General features: G+C 32.1%; 1 protein-coding gene across 1 annotated transcript; it reads left to right on the forward strand.

The window, feature by feature from the left end:
- Positions 1-2363: 2363 nt before the first annotated feature.
- LOC123196922 (UDP-glycosyltransferase 74E2-like) lies at positions 2364-6067 on the forward strand. Its single transcript, XM_044611069.1, has 2 exons — positions 2364-3016; positions 5300-6067. Exons 1-2 carry the CDS (start codon positions 2369-2371, stop codon positions 6020-6022), a joined length of 1371 nt encoding a protein of 456 aa, XP_044467004.1. The 5' UTR covers positions 2364-2368; the 3' UTR covers positions 6023-6067.
- The last annotated feature ends 9998 nt before the right edge of the window (positions 6068-16065 follow it).

The following is a 16065-nucleotide window of genomic DNA, read 5'->3' on the forward strand; positions in this document are numbered from 1 at the left end:
GAGTTTTGGGGAGATTTTAGACATTTTGCATGAGAAGGGCAGTAAAGTCATTTTATGGAAATTAGTTTTAATTAAAAACAAGTTATAAAACCTATATTATTACTTTAGACGAGCCTGGAAGCTATCTTTTTCTATTTCCCTGTGTTCTCTCTACTAGGGTTTATAGGAAATGCATAAATCTACTGTTTTTTCTTAGATCTAGCTGTATAAACTCTTGAATCAGTGTATATGGTCGCTATGATGCTCAGGTTTAGGAAGGATTTGAGTTGGCAAGGCTGGATTCATTTCCGTTTGTGTCTATAATGTTAGACTGGCTTTTGAATCTGTAAGTTGTACAATATTCTTATTGATTAGTGGATTTGCTAGAAGATTCCTCTGCCTTGAATGTAGTGTTCTAATCTTTTGAACCTGTACCAAGTAAATTTGGTGTATTGATTTGTGTATGGTTTATTTTATGATTCTTATGCAATTTTTGACTAAAAAATTATCTGAATCTTTGATTAATATTCAAACTTGGTAACAATAAAACCTTAACACTACCTTTTGATAAATTGGTTTGATTATTGATTGATCCAAATTGACCCTTTCACCTAGTCAATACTTGATCTAGATATGAAAACAATGCTTAAAATATTAATTTTGTCTTTTTATATAAATTATTTTAAATTTTAAATTTTAAATATTTCTTACTCTTATATGTCTATAAAATATTCACGTTTCATGTGAGAGACCTCAATAAAAAGTATTAGATAGTTTATTAGATAATATAAAACATATATATTTTTTGTTTTCAAGTTGTTTACATAAGCGATGAGATCAAGAAGTTTGTTTCTTACAGAATGACTATGGTTGCTGTATATCAATCGATGAACCCATTATTGAAATTACTCAGAATATTCTTTGCTAGTTTCTAGAATTAATCTATTTCACTGGTGACAAGGCAACCAACATTTCTTGTGTAATTGATTTTGTTTTTAATTCTTTGACGGCACACAATATTGCGACTCATGAATACATTATTTGGGTTGCGCATAGAAAACATCCCCACCCCCCCACCAATTTGGTTCGTTTTTTCTAAATTAAAAGTTGCGGCACTGCCGTTATGCTTTTATCAGATATATAGTTGGTCAATACTCAATAGAGATATTTCACCCAATATAAGTTTATACACATCTATGATCCCTATTTGTTGATTAAAATGGACAAGGTGGTTATTCCAATCAAAATTAAAATTTTATTTTAATCCATGTTGGTTTGTACTGATAGAGTTTGCACAAATAAGAACTACATTGAATAGTGGCAGAATTCAATGCAAAAGATTATGAAAATGACAAGATTTTTAATGTGATTTGGTTATGTTATTAGTTAGGATAAGGAAATTTTATGGAGTTATAATATGTATAACACCCCTAGTTGATAGTTCAATCCATTGTAAAAATATTGTTTACTTTAGACACATAGACTATCATAGTTTTGCTTTTGTACTTTGCAACTCAAAACGCTTTTTTATAGCTTGAGAAGCCTATATATTATTTAACCAGTTTCATTTTCTCATTTTTAAATGATATGAGATACAAACATATGTTCGATATCTCTCTTATGTTTTGTGGATGTGAGAGTCATCTAAGGGTCTGATAATATGAATGTTAAAAAGTAAGAAGCAACAAATTGGAAATGACCTTAGACCTCTATATAATCTTAAATGTATGGAACTCGACCTTTTGATTACAGGTGCAAAAGAATACCAAAATTGCAATATCATGAATCCTCACAATTGTAGTAATTATTGGTCAATTGTATGCACCAATATGATAAGTGAGTAATTCTACTTCAATTACAATTGTTGATATCATATAAAATTATCATAGAAAGTGGTTCCAGGATAATAGAAAAATTGCAACTTCATATTGAGGAGATTGACGAAACATTAACAAGTGTCTGCTCCTATCCTTCTTGATGTCTCTAGATGGTAAAGTCCTCTGTCTGTTTATATTTTGGCGATACACCTGATTACTAATCGTGTACCTTGTCATTATTTGATGACTAATCACCTTTTAAATATTAAATCTATGAGTTTGATTGAAAATAAGTTTTGATGGTATAATAATTCATATGTAATATGAATATTTTAGATAAACAAAAAATATTATTAATTATATAAAATTAAATTCTTAACTTCATATTTCAAATGACGTATATGATGATGTAGACAAATGTATCGTCTTAATGTAGCTTGTCGAAATAAATGAAATTTGTATTTTCTCGTAAACATTGTTTTGGTTAATCATTGGCAAGCTTTTTAGTGTGTGTATGCGTATATATATACATGTGGTGACTCTGAAGTCGAAGAAAGACATAAGAGTCATTAATGGAGAAAATAGAGCAAAGAGCACGCAGTGGAACTCATATCTTATGTCTCACATATCCTACACAAGGTCACATCAACCCTCTCATTCAATTCTGCAAGCGCTTGGCCTCAAAGGGTCTCAGGGTGACGATAATCTCCACCAAATCATTCCCATCGAAGCTCATCCAAACACAGAACGGCTTCCTCACTGTTGAGCACATCTCCGACGGGTTCAAAGACGGCGAAACACTAAACGCCGACAGCTTCATAATTCGTTACAAGGTCTCCGTTTCCAAAAGCCTGGCGGAGTTCATCGAGAAGCAACTTAGTTCTGAGTTTCCTCCTAAGGTTCTCATTTATGACTCGCTTGCACCGTGGGCTCTTGACGTCGCAAGAAGATTTGGCATCGATGGAGCGCCATTTTTCACTCAACCTTGGTGTGTTAATGTGGTTTATTATCATTTTTGTAAAGGGACGTTCAAAGTTCCTTTAGAAGAGCCGACGTTGAAGTTGCCATCGATGCCACCGTTGAGGGTCAATGATCTACCGTCATTTCTTGAAGGAAATGGGTCTTTCCTAAGTTTGAGAGACTTGGTCGTTGATCAGTTTTCCAATATTGAAGAAGCAAAGTGGATTTTGTGTAACTCGTTCGATAAGCTTGAAGATGAGGTAAATTTAATTAATTTATACACTATTTACCATCTGTTTATGGACTATTTACGATTAATTTATGAATGAAATTATATATATTTATTATAGATACATAAATAAATATATATTTAAAATATGTCATTATATAATTAAATAATTTTGAATTAAAAATAAAATAATATCAAATTACATAATAATATATATAAATATATATATATTTATATACTTAAAATAAGTATATATAATATTGCCCTTAATTTATAAACTATTTGCTGTCTGTTTTTAGCCTCAACGATTTTCGTTTACCCTCAAACTTTACAGTTGATACTTTTTCACCTTCTTTCTTTTACTCTCAAACTTTAAAAAGGAGACCTTTTCACTTTATATTAAATTTTGTTAGTAAATTTCTTTAGTTTTTCAGGATAAACACACAAATAATAATAATAATAATAATAATACCTTTTATTCTTTTCAATATTTAAAGAAACTAAATAATATCTTGCCTCCTAACTTTATATTTTCATTCATTGTTTATATTAATTTTATGATTAGTAATTATAAAAATAAGTTTAAAAGATTATTATAATTAGTGATCATGAAAGTTGACGAGATTACAATCGCATTTGAATAGAATGATTCAGTTAGAATCATATTAAAATACTATGATTAAATCAAAATCGCATAATTGTTGTTAGCAAAGTTCACCATTGTGATTATTTAAATTTTTTAAATTTATTTTTTTGAATTTTGATTTTTTTAATTGAAAATAAGGATGCACATGATAAACATTTAAGTTGGTAAAAGAAAATATAAATTCTTTATATTAGAGGTGTTGGTAACATTAATAATAAAAAACATATATATATATATATATTTATTTATAAACTGATGAAAATACTTTTTGATCGAATTTAAATCGAAGGGGTGATAACGTTGTTAGGGAAAAATTGGATGGGAATTTGTTGCTGTCCCTAGTGAGATGACATAATTTCTAAGATTGAAAGTACTCGCGCACATGATTTTGACATTTTGAATATTGGGCTCTTCCATACTTTATTTACATAAGCAGTGATGCTATGGAGTTTGTTTCTTATCATTTGTCGGTATGCTTTTAAAAGATATTGGACACTAATAATGACTTATTGTCAAAACTTCTATTTTGCTTCTCAATTCTTGATTATGACACATAATCCGGCAAATTCTTCATATCTAGATGAAGAAGGAATGCAACAAGGAAAGTTGACTGTCTTGAGAATCAGATTGGTCAACTTTTGGGTTAATATTTTGGGGATAAGTGTAAGAAAAAATCTTATTGGAGTGTTGAACTAATGGTTCAATTATGTGAGGAAAGTTTGTTAGGTTGTCTCACATCAGTTGGAAAAAGATAAATTGTATAAGTGCAAGGAAAAACCTCACCATTTGAAGTTTTTTTAGGGTGGAAGAGATCCATATAACACCTAACTATATCTTCTCCTTTTGAAAGATAAAAATGATCATGAAATTGAATTTGGTTTTTCTAATAAATTGATTTAATCTTATTTTTGTATGTAGAAGTTGGACTATCATTATGAATAGAAATTAATTTTGTTGGGTTATCTCATATCATTTAGGGAAGATGTTAGTTGTTAGTGTATAAGTGTAAGTGAAAGTCTCACCCTTTTAACTAGTTTTTAGGGTAAGAGAGATTAAATACCACTTAACAATATTATCGAAGTTCAGTTGCAACAACTTTACCCAAGAGTTTATGGGAATAATTGGCTAAAGTGAAGGTCCAACTAATAGCCTACTGCCTTTTTAGATGATTAGTTGGTTAGTTGGAAGGTTGTTAGGTTGTCTCACTTTGGTTAGGGAAGGAGTTAGGGATTACTATGAGGGAAAATCTCACCTCTTCATCATACTTTTGGGTTGGAGAAACCCAATAACGCCTAACAAATTTAAACTCAAGTTGGTTAAGCTTTGTGGTAGGTTATGTATTTGATGAGCTAACAAAGTATATAGACATGGATACAAACATGTTATCATATAACCGAGTAATTTGAATTTGATATAAAATAACATTCAATTTCATGATAACACTTCATCGTTTATACTTGTATTTATATGCATTATAAGTACACATAATATTACTCTTTTTCTTATATTGAAATACAAAATTGGCTCTTGTATATGTATGTAACAATTTAGATATAACTTCATTATATAATTAAGTAAACTTGGCAATTTTTTTTTTTATTTGCATTCTAATATAATTAAGTTGGAGATTTTCCTAAGTAATCAATTTATAAATTTTCTATTATGCAGCTAGTGAAATGGGTGGCAAGTAAATACCCAATCTTCACAACGGGTCCAACCATTCCATCCATGTACTTAGACAAGAGAATGGAGAATGATAAAGACTATGGCATGAGCTTCTTCAATCAAAACACTGACACTTGCATCACATGGCTAGACTCCAGGGAGACTAGCTCCGTAGTGTATGTATCATTTGGAAGCATAGCAGCCTTAGAAAAAGAGCAAATGGAGGAACTAGCATGGGGGCTTAAGAGGAGCAACTGCAACTTCTTGTGGGTGGTGAGGGAAAAAGAATCTGGAAAGCTTCCTGAAAATTTCTCTGATGAAACTTCTGCGAAGGGTTTGGTTGTGAGTTGGTGTCCTCAACTTGAAGTTCTAGCTCACAAGTCAGTGGGTTGTTTCATGACACATTGCGGATGGAACTCGACGCTCGAGGCCTTGAGCTTGGGGGTGCCAATGGTGGCGATGCCACAATTTTCGGATCAAACAACTAATGCTAAGTTTATTGAAGATGTGTGGAAGGTGGGTGTTAGAGTAAGAGTCAATGAGAAAGGAATTGTGACAAGAGAGGACATTGAGGTGTGCATAAGGGAAGTCATGGAAGGAGAGAAATCAGAGGAGTTGAGAAAGAATTCTGAGAAGTGGAAGAAACTGGCCAAAGAGGCTGTGGATGAAGGTGGAAGCTCTGATAGGAATATTGAAGAACTTGCTGCAAAAGTTGTATGCAATTGATTCTAAAGTATATATTATAAGATGAATAACGTTACATGTATTACATAATTAGGTATATATATAGATGATATATCATTATACGATTAACTGTTATTTTATTATTAATTTAAACTCATTTAATTATATGATAACACATCGTGTATGTACTTAATTGTATGTTCAAAACTGTCTGATGAATAGTTCTATTGTATAAGTATTTAATTATGGATTAAAGTATGTACAGGAAGTTTGTTGTTTTATATAAAAAAAAAAAGGGTTGACAGAATTTCAGATTTTGTAACCCGATTATCTAATTTTTGTTGTATTATGGTTGGTTATTTAGTCTAGCTCCTTTGTGATATGTTTAGCTGCTCGTGATTCATTGGGACTGGTGGGCTGCTTTGTAGCTTTCTAACTTCTCTTCTCGACCCTCTTTTGATTGGGGATATCTTTTAAGTTCAAGCTCACATAAGACCCATGACACCAAAGAGGTGAATTGTAATTAATCTCTTAGAGGTGAACATTAACGATAGATTAGTAAATTGTTGATAAATCTTTAAACGTAGAGATAAACTGTCAAACTTTCATTTAAGTTTAACTTATTTGAGTCAATAATGAATTTAAAACTAAATCAGCTTAGTTCGTATTTTATCCCTAGTTTTGGTTGATTAAAAAAGAATGTAAATAAATAACAGGGATGCAATCACACACTAATTTATTGTGATTCGATAAAACAAGTGTATCTGTATGAACTATAGATCACCAATAGATAATTAATACAAACTTATAGGTTATGTTGAACCTTTGAAACCTTTTTACCACTTTATCATCAAACTCTAAAATCTTTCTACCACTCTCAGTTTATGTGGTCAATTTCAGAGAGAAATTTCTATTATATTTGATTTTCCCCCACTTTCCACTTTTGTACTATTTTTATATTATTTTAATACTTGACATAACATAATGTTATGCATATCTAATTTTAAGTATTTAATTAGGTATTTAAATAGTATATCATTGAATCATATAGTAACATATTATTTAGATAATTAATTAAATATTTAAATTAGGTACACATAGTTTTATTATTTTATATATAATCTTCTACCATTATATTATATCCTGTTTATGGTGGTTGATGACATCTATATAGTCCATTCTTTGAACAAACTGCTCTTTCTTAATTTATATCTACAAATTAAGTGTGTGAGGGTGTGACGGGTCAAGTGTGATAGATAGAGTTAATTGTGTTCTCGGATTTCTGATTTATCAAGCCAACTTGTCTTCTCAATAGGTTCCACAATCATATGATTAATTAATTCTTCGAGGTTAAAGTTGGAATTCCAAAAAAATTGATGTTATAGATACAAAACACCATAATTTTATCTATAGTTAGATTAAAATTGAACTTGAGTTTAACTAGATTATTTAGTGGACCAGTCCAAGCTTGAACCTAAAAAAATTATTTTGGATTTTGGATAATTCTGAAATGAGAAAAAAAAATTATTCAATTATAAATTATTATTTTAGTTTTTACAGATACATTTGTATAATGTATTTATATATATAATTTTATTTATATTTGTAAAGGATGTAAGGAGCCTTGGGAATAAAGATGACAATTCAGACTCGATTTTAGGGGCTTCGATCGTAACAGGGAGGAGATTCCCCGATAGAAATGAAGAAGTTGAAGGGGAAGGGGATAAGGATAGGGATAGGGATAGGAATGAAAAAAATTCCCGTAATCAAGGATGGGGATACATGTGTCCCCTCCCCGCCCCACCCCACCTTGCCCCTTTCCTGCCCTGCTCCTGTCTCCGTCCCTTTATATTAATATATTTACTTAAAATATTAATATATCTTTATAATTTTAGGTCATTTATGTTTTTAAAATTTATTTAGGTTTTTATTGTGTATATTAAAATAGTTAATATATTATATTTGTGACATTTGAAATAGTATATTGATTTTAATTTTACTTAATTTTGTCATTTAATGTATTTATATTGTGTTTAGAGGATATAACGTGGAGATTTTTCTTTATGGGAAGGGGATAAAAAATCATTTTGATCCCTGTAATAGGGACGGCTGAGGACAAGGATTGATATCTCCTACAGAGATAAAGACGGGGATTGAAATCCCCTTTCTACCCCTCCCTGTTGCCATTCCTACTTGAGAATGTGTGATAGTGTCACTGGATTTGGAATTGCACTGTTTAGATGGAACTGAATGGTCAACAAATTCTGTTGAGGGGATTTTGTTTGGTCAAAAGAATTGATGTCTTTTTCTTGTATTTCCTTCGACTATTATTCACTGCACCAATGTTTGTTGACCGTTTGCTGCACAACAGCATAAGGGCACCTGTCTTCTTCTCAAACGAGTACCCAAAACTAAATTGGCCGATCCAAACCACTGTAAACAGAACCAGCCAAAACGTCACTTTTTTTGAGCTATTCTTGTGGTACTTCTGTGGACTAATTGAAGTTTTCTAAGCATTGGCTTAGAGACATTCATTAATGCTCATAGAACTCAATTTGGGGGGTCCATAATGATTCTTTTCTTACCGTGGTAGAATTTTATTGTAATTTTATTTAGTGATAATTGATTCTATCAAACCAGCTCAGGGGATGCCGCTCCCTGCCCCCAATATGAAGAGCGAGGCCCCTGCCCACCGATTAAACAAGACACCCTTGAATGCGTCAACATAGCATCTTATAGCCATAAGCAAAGTGACACCGGATCTTTCAAAAATTTTTTAATGATCCCTACAGCATTTACTAGAATGAGAATCCTCCCTAATTTTAAAAATTTCCCCATGCAAATATAAGCTTATGATTATTAGTAAACGAAAATGAACGCAGGCAGAGCTACACAGATTCAAGTTACATTAGTTAAATTGTACATGTGTTACAAAATTCTTCAAAGCCCAAGTGAGATTAGAAGATGATCCCAATTCATCAAAGTGCAATAAACTTTCCCGAACCAAGACTTCTGTCATCTCAGAAGGCTAAGAAGACAAAAATGCATGTGCTTGTGAATTTTTCTTTATTTTGAAGTTGCTTGACAGTTAGCTAGCTACTAGCAAGATGACATTACCTCTCCTTTGATTTTTATGTTATTTTATAGTAACTGATATAGTGACATTTGGTTGGATGATTTTGAAGTGAAAAAAAAAATAAAAAATATATCATTCAATTATAAGTTATCATCTCAATTTATACTGATAAGTTTGTACAATTTATTTATATATATAGTTTTATTCTATTGGTATAACTAGCAATAGAAACAAAAATCTGCATAACAACCTGCAGATAGACAATGTTGGTATAAATTATAATAATTACTCTATAACAACAATTGCAAATACAGTTAAAGTGTATTTTAACTCATTTTTGGAAAAATTAAATTTAATGGAAAATTTAAATGTTATAAATAATTGTCACAATATTGTTAAACTTTCAGTGTTACTTTTTTTTATTTATATCAGAACTGGAAATAATTATTGCTATTACTTATTGCGACACATGATTCAACCATATTTGTCTACATGCTGGTAAAAATATTAGTGACATTTATAAATGCCACTTAGATTTATAAAAAGTATCAGCCAATTTTTTTTTTTTTTGTTGTAGAGACTACATGTATAAATGAATTATATAAACTTATTTTATGATCCAATGTGATAATATCTAATGAGATAATTTTAAAGTGAGAAAAAAATAAAATATCACATCACTTAATCATAAATCGTTACTTCAGTTTGTATTGATAAATTTGTATAATTTATTTGTATTTATAGTTTTATTCTATTAGTATAACTAGCTACTGAAGCAACTGTCCATATATTGACATGCAGATAGACATTTCTAATAACACAGTTTATCAGTTAGCATTCCTTCTATTTTTGTTAGCCCACGATAAAAAACATTAACTTATTGTCTTATCGATTCTTGATCATTATTTTATTTCCAATGTAATAGATTAGGAAGTCATCATTTGAATTCAAATTCTAAAATGTAAAGAATAAGATTATAATCCATTTCCGAAGAGGGTTATTGAGTAATTAGTTGAATCACATTAAAAAATTATTATATGTCTAGTATTCGCTATATTTATTTTAACAATAAAAATATGTATACCCACTTTGGATATACAAATATGTAGACACTTATATATGTTATTATATGATTGGGTTATCTTAAATTAAGTATAAAACAATAGTCAATTATATGATAACATTTGTAAGTGTATATACATTTGTGTACTCAAAATAGATATATATATATAATATTACTCTTATTTTAATTCATACACTAATAGATGTAGAGATTAATTATGTGTTCCTTACTGATACTAACATAGCAATCAACATATATGTTCTTCACTGGTACTTCAATGTGTATTATTGATTGAGGGAGATAGAGAGGGGAAAAATGGAGGCCAAGCAAAGAGAAGATATAATACAAAAAGGATCATGATCAACCTCACATCTTATGTTTTAGCTTTCATGTACAACGTCACTTGAACACAATTCTACAATTCTGCAAGCGCTTGGCCTCTGCAGGACTAGGTCACCCTAGTCACCACCACAGCCACTGCCAATTTCATCCAAACACAAACCATTTCCACCAAATATCACCATCATTTTTGATGGGATCGAAGAAGGCAAAAAAAGATCAACAACATCATATCCTGACGATTATTATGAATGTTACAACAACTTTTTTCTCAGTATCCACCTAGCTTCCTAGTTTATGACTCTGTTCTCCGATGGAGTTTCGATGTAGCTAGAAGACTTGGTATAGATAGTGTTGTGCAGCGGAAATATAAAACACAACTTCTATGCTATTGAATATAATAAATAATTAAAACAGAAAATAAAATGCAGAAAAATAAAAGAAAGAGAACACAAGAATTTACGAGGTTCGGTAAATGTACCTACGTCCTTGGCGCCGCTGACTACTTTCACTATCTCCAAAGAATAGTTACAAAGGAAAAATAAACTATTAGAGATCCCTAATAATAGGATTCTCTCAATACAATTGTATTTGACTACAACTATCTTAGGGATGATTTTGAATTAAAATAAAGGTCTCTATTTATAGCCTTTGGTAAAATACAAAGGGATTAAATTAATAGATGTGGGACATAAAGAGCCACTTATTTCAACAATCTCCACCTTGGTGATTTAGCGAGTCCCACCAAATTTCCTCTATACTTTCTTCTTCAACGACGACTTCAAATGCGCCTTTTGACTCAATTTAAGCTTGCAGGATGTTGATCAAGTTCAAACAATGATTGAACTTGATTGTTGTTACCACCTTGGTCATCATATCTGTAGGGTTCTCAGTAGTCTCAACATACAATAATAGATAAATGAAAAACCCATCTTGTAGCCTGCGACAATATACACAATTATCATACTTGCTTCTTGTGTACCTACGCTTCATCATAAATTGATCAAATCGCTTATACCACTATCTTGGTGACTGTCTCAGTCCATAAAGCGATCTCTTCAATTTGCAAACCCAATTTTCTTTATAAGTAACCTTAAATCCTTCAGGCTGAGTCATGTAGATTTCCTTTTCCAAATTACCATGTAGAAATATAGTTTTCACATCAAGTTGAACTAGTTCAAGATTCAATTGTGCTACCAAGGCCAACAACATTCTAATAGAGAAATCCCTAACAACTGGAGAAAATACCTCATTAGAATCAATCCTTTCCTTTTGAGCATAACTTTTTGCTACCAATCTTGCCTTGTAGCGAACATCTTCTTTGTTAGGAAATCCATATTTTCTTGCATACACCCACTTGCACCCAATTGCCTTCTTATTCTTTGGTAATTGAACTAATTGCCAAGTTTCATTCTTCTGAAAGGATTGTAATTTCTCATCCATGGCTTTCTTCCACTTTTTAGCTTCTGGACTTTTGACTGCTTCATTATAAGTGGAAGGAATATCATCATCTATAATTGGAAGTACATAGGCCACCATATTAGTAAATCGAGCAGACTTACATATTTCTCGTTTTGGCCTATGTGATGCAATTGATTCTTATTGCTGTTGACGTTCTTAGGTTGAAACCTCTCCATCTTCACTTTCCTCCTCTGCCACTGGAGTATCACTATCATTTTCAATAACTCTGACTGGGTTTATTGTTGTGATTGTCTCAAACTCCACTTGTTGTGGAATACACTCCATCTACTGTTGAGTATCATCAGTCTTCTTTGTTACCTTCTTTAACATGACAGATTCATCAAAGGTAACATCCCTATTGTGAATGATTTTCTTCAACTTTGGACACCAAAGACGATATCCTTTCACTCCAGAACTAATCCCCATAAAGATTACTTTCTTAGCTCTTGGATCTAATTTAGACTCCCTTGTATGATAATAAGCAGTCGAACCAAACACACGTAAAGAATCATAGTCATTAGCAGGTTTTCCAGACCATACCTCAAGAGGTGTTTTCCCTTCAATTGCAGTGGATGGTAAACGATTAATGAGATGACATGCATATGTAATAACCTTAGGCCAAAATGGTTTGCCCAACCCAGCATTGGACAACATACATCTAACCTTCTCCAGCAAGGTTTGATTCATGCGTTCAGCCACCCCATTCTGTTGTGGTGTTCCTTTGATTGAGAAATGACGTATAATACCTTCAGCCTAACAAACTTCAAAAAACGAATCACTAGTATACTCACCACTATTATCAGTTCTTAGTCGTTTGATCTTTCTGCCAGTCTAAGTTTCAACCATCTTTTTCCATTTCAAGAAAACACCTAATACGTCATTCTTCTTCTTTAAAGTGTACACCCATGTCCTTTTAGAAAAGTCATCAACAAGAGTAACAAAGTAGTGTCTACCTCCCAAAGAAGTTGTTTTAGTAGGTCCCCACACATCAGAGTGAACATAATCCAAAATACCTTCAGTATTATGAATTGCAGTACCAAATCTTACTTTTTTCTGTTTTCCCAAGACATAGTGCTCACAAAAATATAACTTGCAGGTCTTTGCTCCTTTCAATAAGCCTTGTTTCACCAAATTAAATAAGGCTTTTTCCCCTGTATGTCCCAAACGCATATGCCAAAGTCTGGTTGTTTCATCATCTACATCTTTTTCAGATACTACAGTTGCTGATCCAAAAACTGTATCACCATTATAATAATACAAGTTATTTCTTCTTGTACCTTTTATCACTACAAGAGCACCAGAGATAACTTTCAAGACTCCATCTTGCATTGACACCTTGAAGCCTTCAGATTCCAAAACTCCCAAAGAGATGAGATTTTTCTTCAACTGTGGTACATGTCGAACGTCTGTCAGAACTCTAGTTGATCCATCATTATTCTTTAAACGGATTGAACCTATCCTCTCAGTTTTGCAAAGATATCATTACCCATGAAAACAACTCCACCATTTAGTTTTTCATAATTGAAGAACCATTCCTTGTGTGGACACATATGATAAGTGCAACTTGAATCTAGAAGCCATTCGTCATACTGAGATGTCGTTGGTAGACTTATTAGAGCAAAATTTGACTAATCTTTTTCAATTTCAGCTACACATGCATCTGAAGCAACTTTGGTCTTCCTTTTATCTTTCCTTTGTAACTTTGGACAATCTTTCTTCCAATGTCTCTTCTCTCGATAGAAAACACATTCATCTCTACTAGGTCTTTTCTTTGACTGAAATCTACCCCTTTTTTCTTACTTACGACTTTAACTTCGTCCTCTTGCAGTAAGGGCTTCAATAGTTGTTTCTCTATTCTCTTGTTGATCTTTCTTTCGAATTTCATTATTATTCAAAGCAGCACATACCTCATCGTAAGTCACTTTCTCCTTTCCATGAAGTAATGTAATGCTTAAATGATCCAATTCTTCAAGAAGAGATCCTAGTAGAAGTATTGCTTTATCTTCATCTTTGAAAGTTTCATCCAGGTTCAGTAAATCAGCTATCAACTGGTTAAAAGTATCAATATTATCACTTATACTTGTACCAGGTTTCAATTGAAGATGAAATAGTCTCTTCTTCATATACTTGTTCTCTAATGTTTTCCACATTTTACTTGCAGACGTCTCTTTCATGAATGGATATTTCTGCTCTCTATAAAGACACATACAAATTGTACCACAAGCTTGACGGTTGATCCTCACCCATTCTTTGTCATCCATCTTATTTGGTTTTTCCTCCTCTAGAGCTATATCAAGATTTTCTTGACACAGGGCGTCCATCACCTCACATTGCCATAAACTAAAATTGTTTTGGCCATCAAATTTTTCCATATCAATTTTTGCGGTTGTCATAATTGTCTTTGTTGATATCGATGTCATTTTCTACTGACTACGATTTACTTGGTAGATAGTTTTTCAAATAACCAAGTTTCACAAATTTATATTCAATAGCTAAAACAAAATTATTATAACCTAGGATAGTAGTAAGTGCCAAAAAATGATAATATATGCACCAGAAAAATACCTAAGAAAGATTGGTGGGGACAAAGCCTCCTTAAAAACCAATCTCCTTAGACAACATTTTCCTAGACATGCATATAACTATATAAATAGCTACCCACTGTCCTAAACCTAGGCTCTGATACCACTTGTTATGCAGCGAAAAAATTAAAACACAAATTCTATGTTATTGAATATAATAAATAATTAAAACAGAAAATAAAATGCAGAAAAATAAAAGAAAGAGAACACAAGAATTTACGAGGTTCGATAAATGTACCATGTCCTCGGCGTCGCTGACTACTTTAACTATCTCTAAAGAATAGTTACAAAGGAAAAATAAACTATTAGAGATCCCTAATAATAGTTTAGGGTTTAAAGAGCCACTTATTTCAATAAAGAGTGTTTTTTTTTCACTCAACCTTCGGTTGTTAATTTTATTTAAAATCATTTGTGTTAGGGGAGATTCAAAATTCCTTTGGAAGAAACTGCAGTAGTGTCATTGCCTTCGATGCCACCACTAAAGCTCAATGATCTACCATCATTCCTTGATGGAACTGACTCCTACCCTTCTTTGTTGAAGTGGGTTTTAAGTCACTTTTCTAATATTGAACAACGCAAAGATGAGGTAAAATTAATTTGACTCAGAATTTGTATAATCGTTGTTAGCTGTATAATTAAACTCATGTTCAACATTATATTAGTCCGAAAGAATAGGGTTGGATTAGTACCTCTAGCTTAGGTTCAACTTGTATCCATAATAGTTAGTTGAAACTAGTTTGAACTAGTAAAGGGTTTCATTGAAGGATTATCAATATAATTAATAGTGCTATTAGTTGAATGAATGGTATCGTTGGTCGGATGAATAATGTCACTAGAGAGGGATTTGAACTAAACTACCAAGCTAAAACTCGACCTCAATGTTAGCTTGAATTAGCCAAACACCAAGCTAGTTGGATTCAAATCTAGCCTTACAAAAGACCCTCTTAGATAAGACTTGGATTTTTTTTTTATTTTCTTTTGCCTTGTTGAAATAAACCTTTGGTATTAGAAATGCCATGTTCAGTGTTTTTTTTTTTTTTTAAAGGCAAATATATACATTGCACACAATGATCAAAGCTCGGAGACATACAACCTAAGCTCATCCTTGAATAAAGGGGATAACAAAACTCTAGTGATACATGGGACGTCGCATGAGAACTACTAGACAGAATGTCCAACAACTTAAATTAAACTTAATTCCAATCAAAAGCCGAAAGAGGCCTAAATTATAAAAACCGAATAGGTAGAACAAGCAATATCTACAACCCATCTAAGTGCAAGGGACAATGACTCGATTTAGCTCTATGAGGATCACCAAGTTCTATTGACTTTTCCAAGGGTTACGAGCAATAGGAAGAAATCGAAGATGGCCAAGGGACGCAAACATGATGCAACCAAGCAAAACAGAACATCCTGTACTGAGATCAACAAACTAGCCACATTCTCTGATAAGTTCCAATGCAGCAACAAGAGGCAAACTCAGGAACCAAATTTTAGGCAAGAAATGCTTCAGCCAACCTAAAAATACAACAACACCCAAGAAGCAACACCAGGAAACTGCAGC

Source organism: Mangifera indica, chromosome 14, assembly GCF_011075055.1.
Source record: "Mangifera indica cultivar Alphonso chromosome 14, CATAS_Mindica_2.1, whole genome shotgun sequence".
NCBI classification, from domain to species: Eukaryota; Viridiplantae; Streptophyta; class Magnoliopsida; order Sapindales; family Anacardiaceae; genus Mangifera; species Mangifera indica.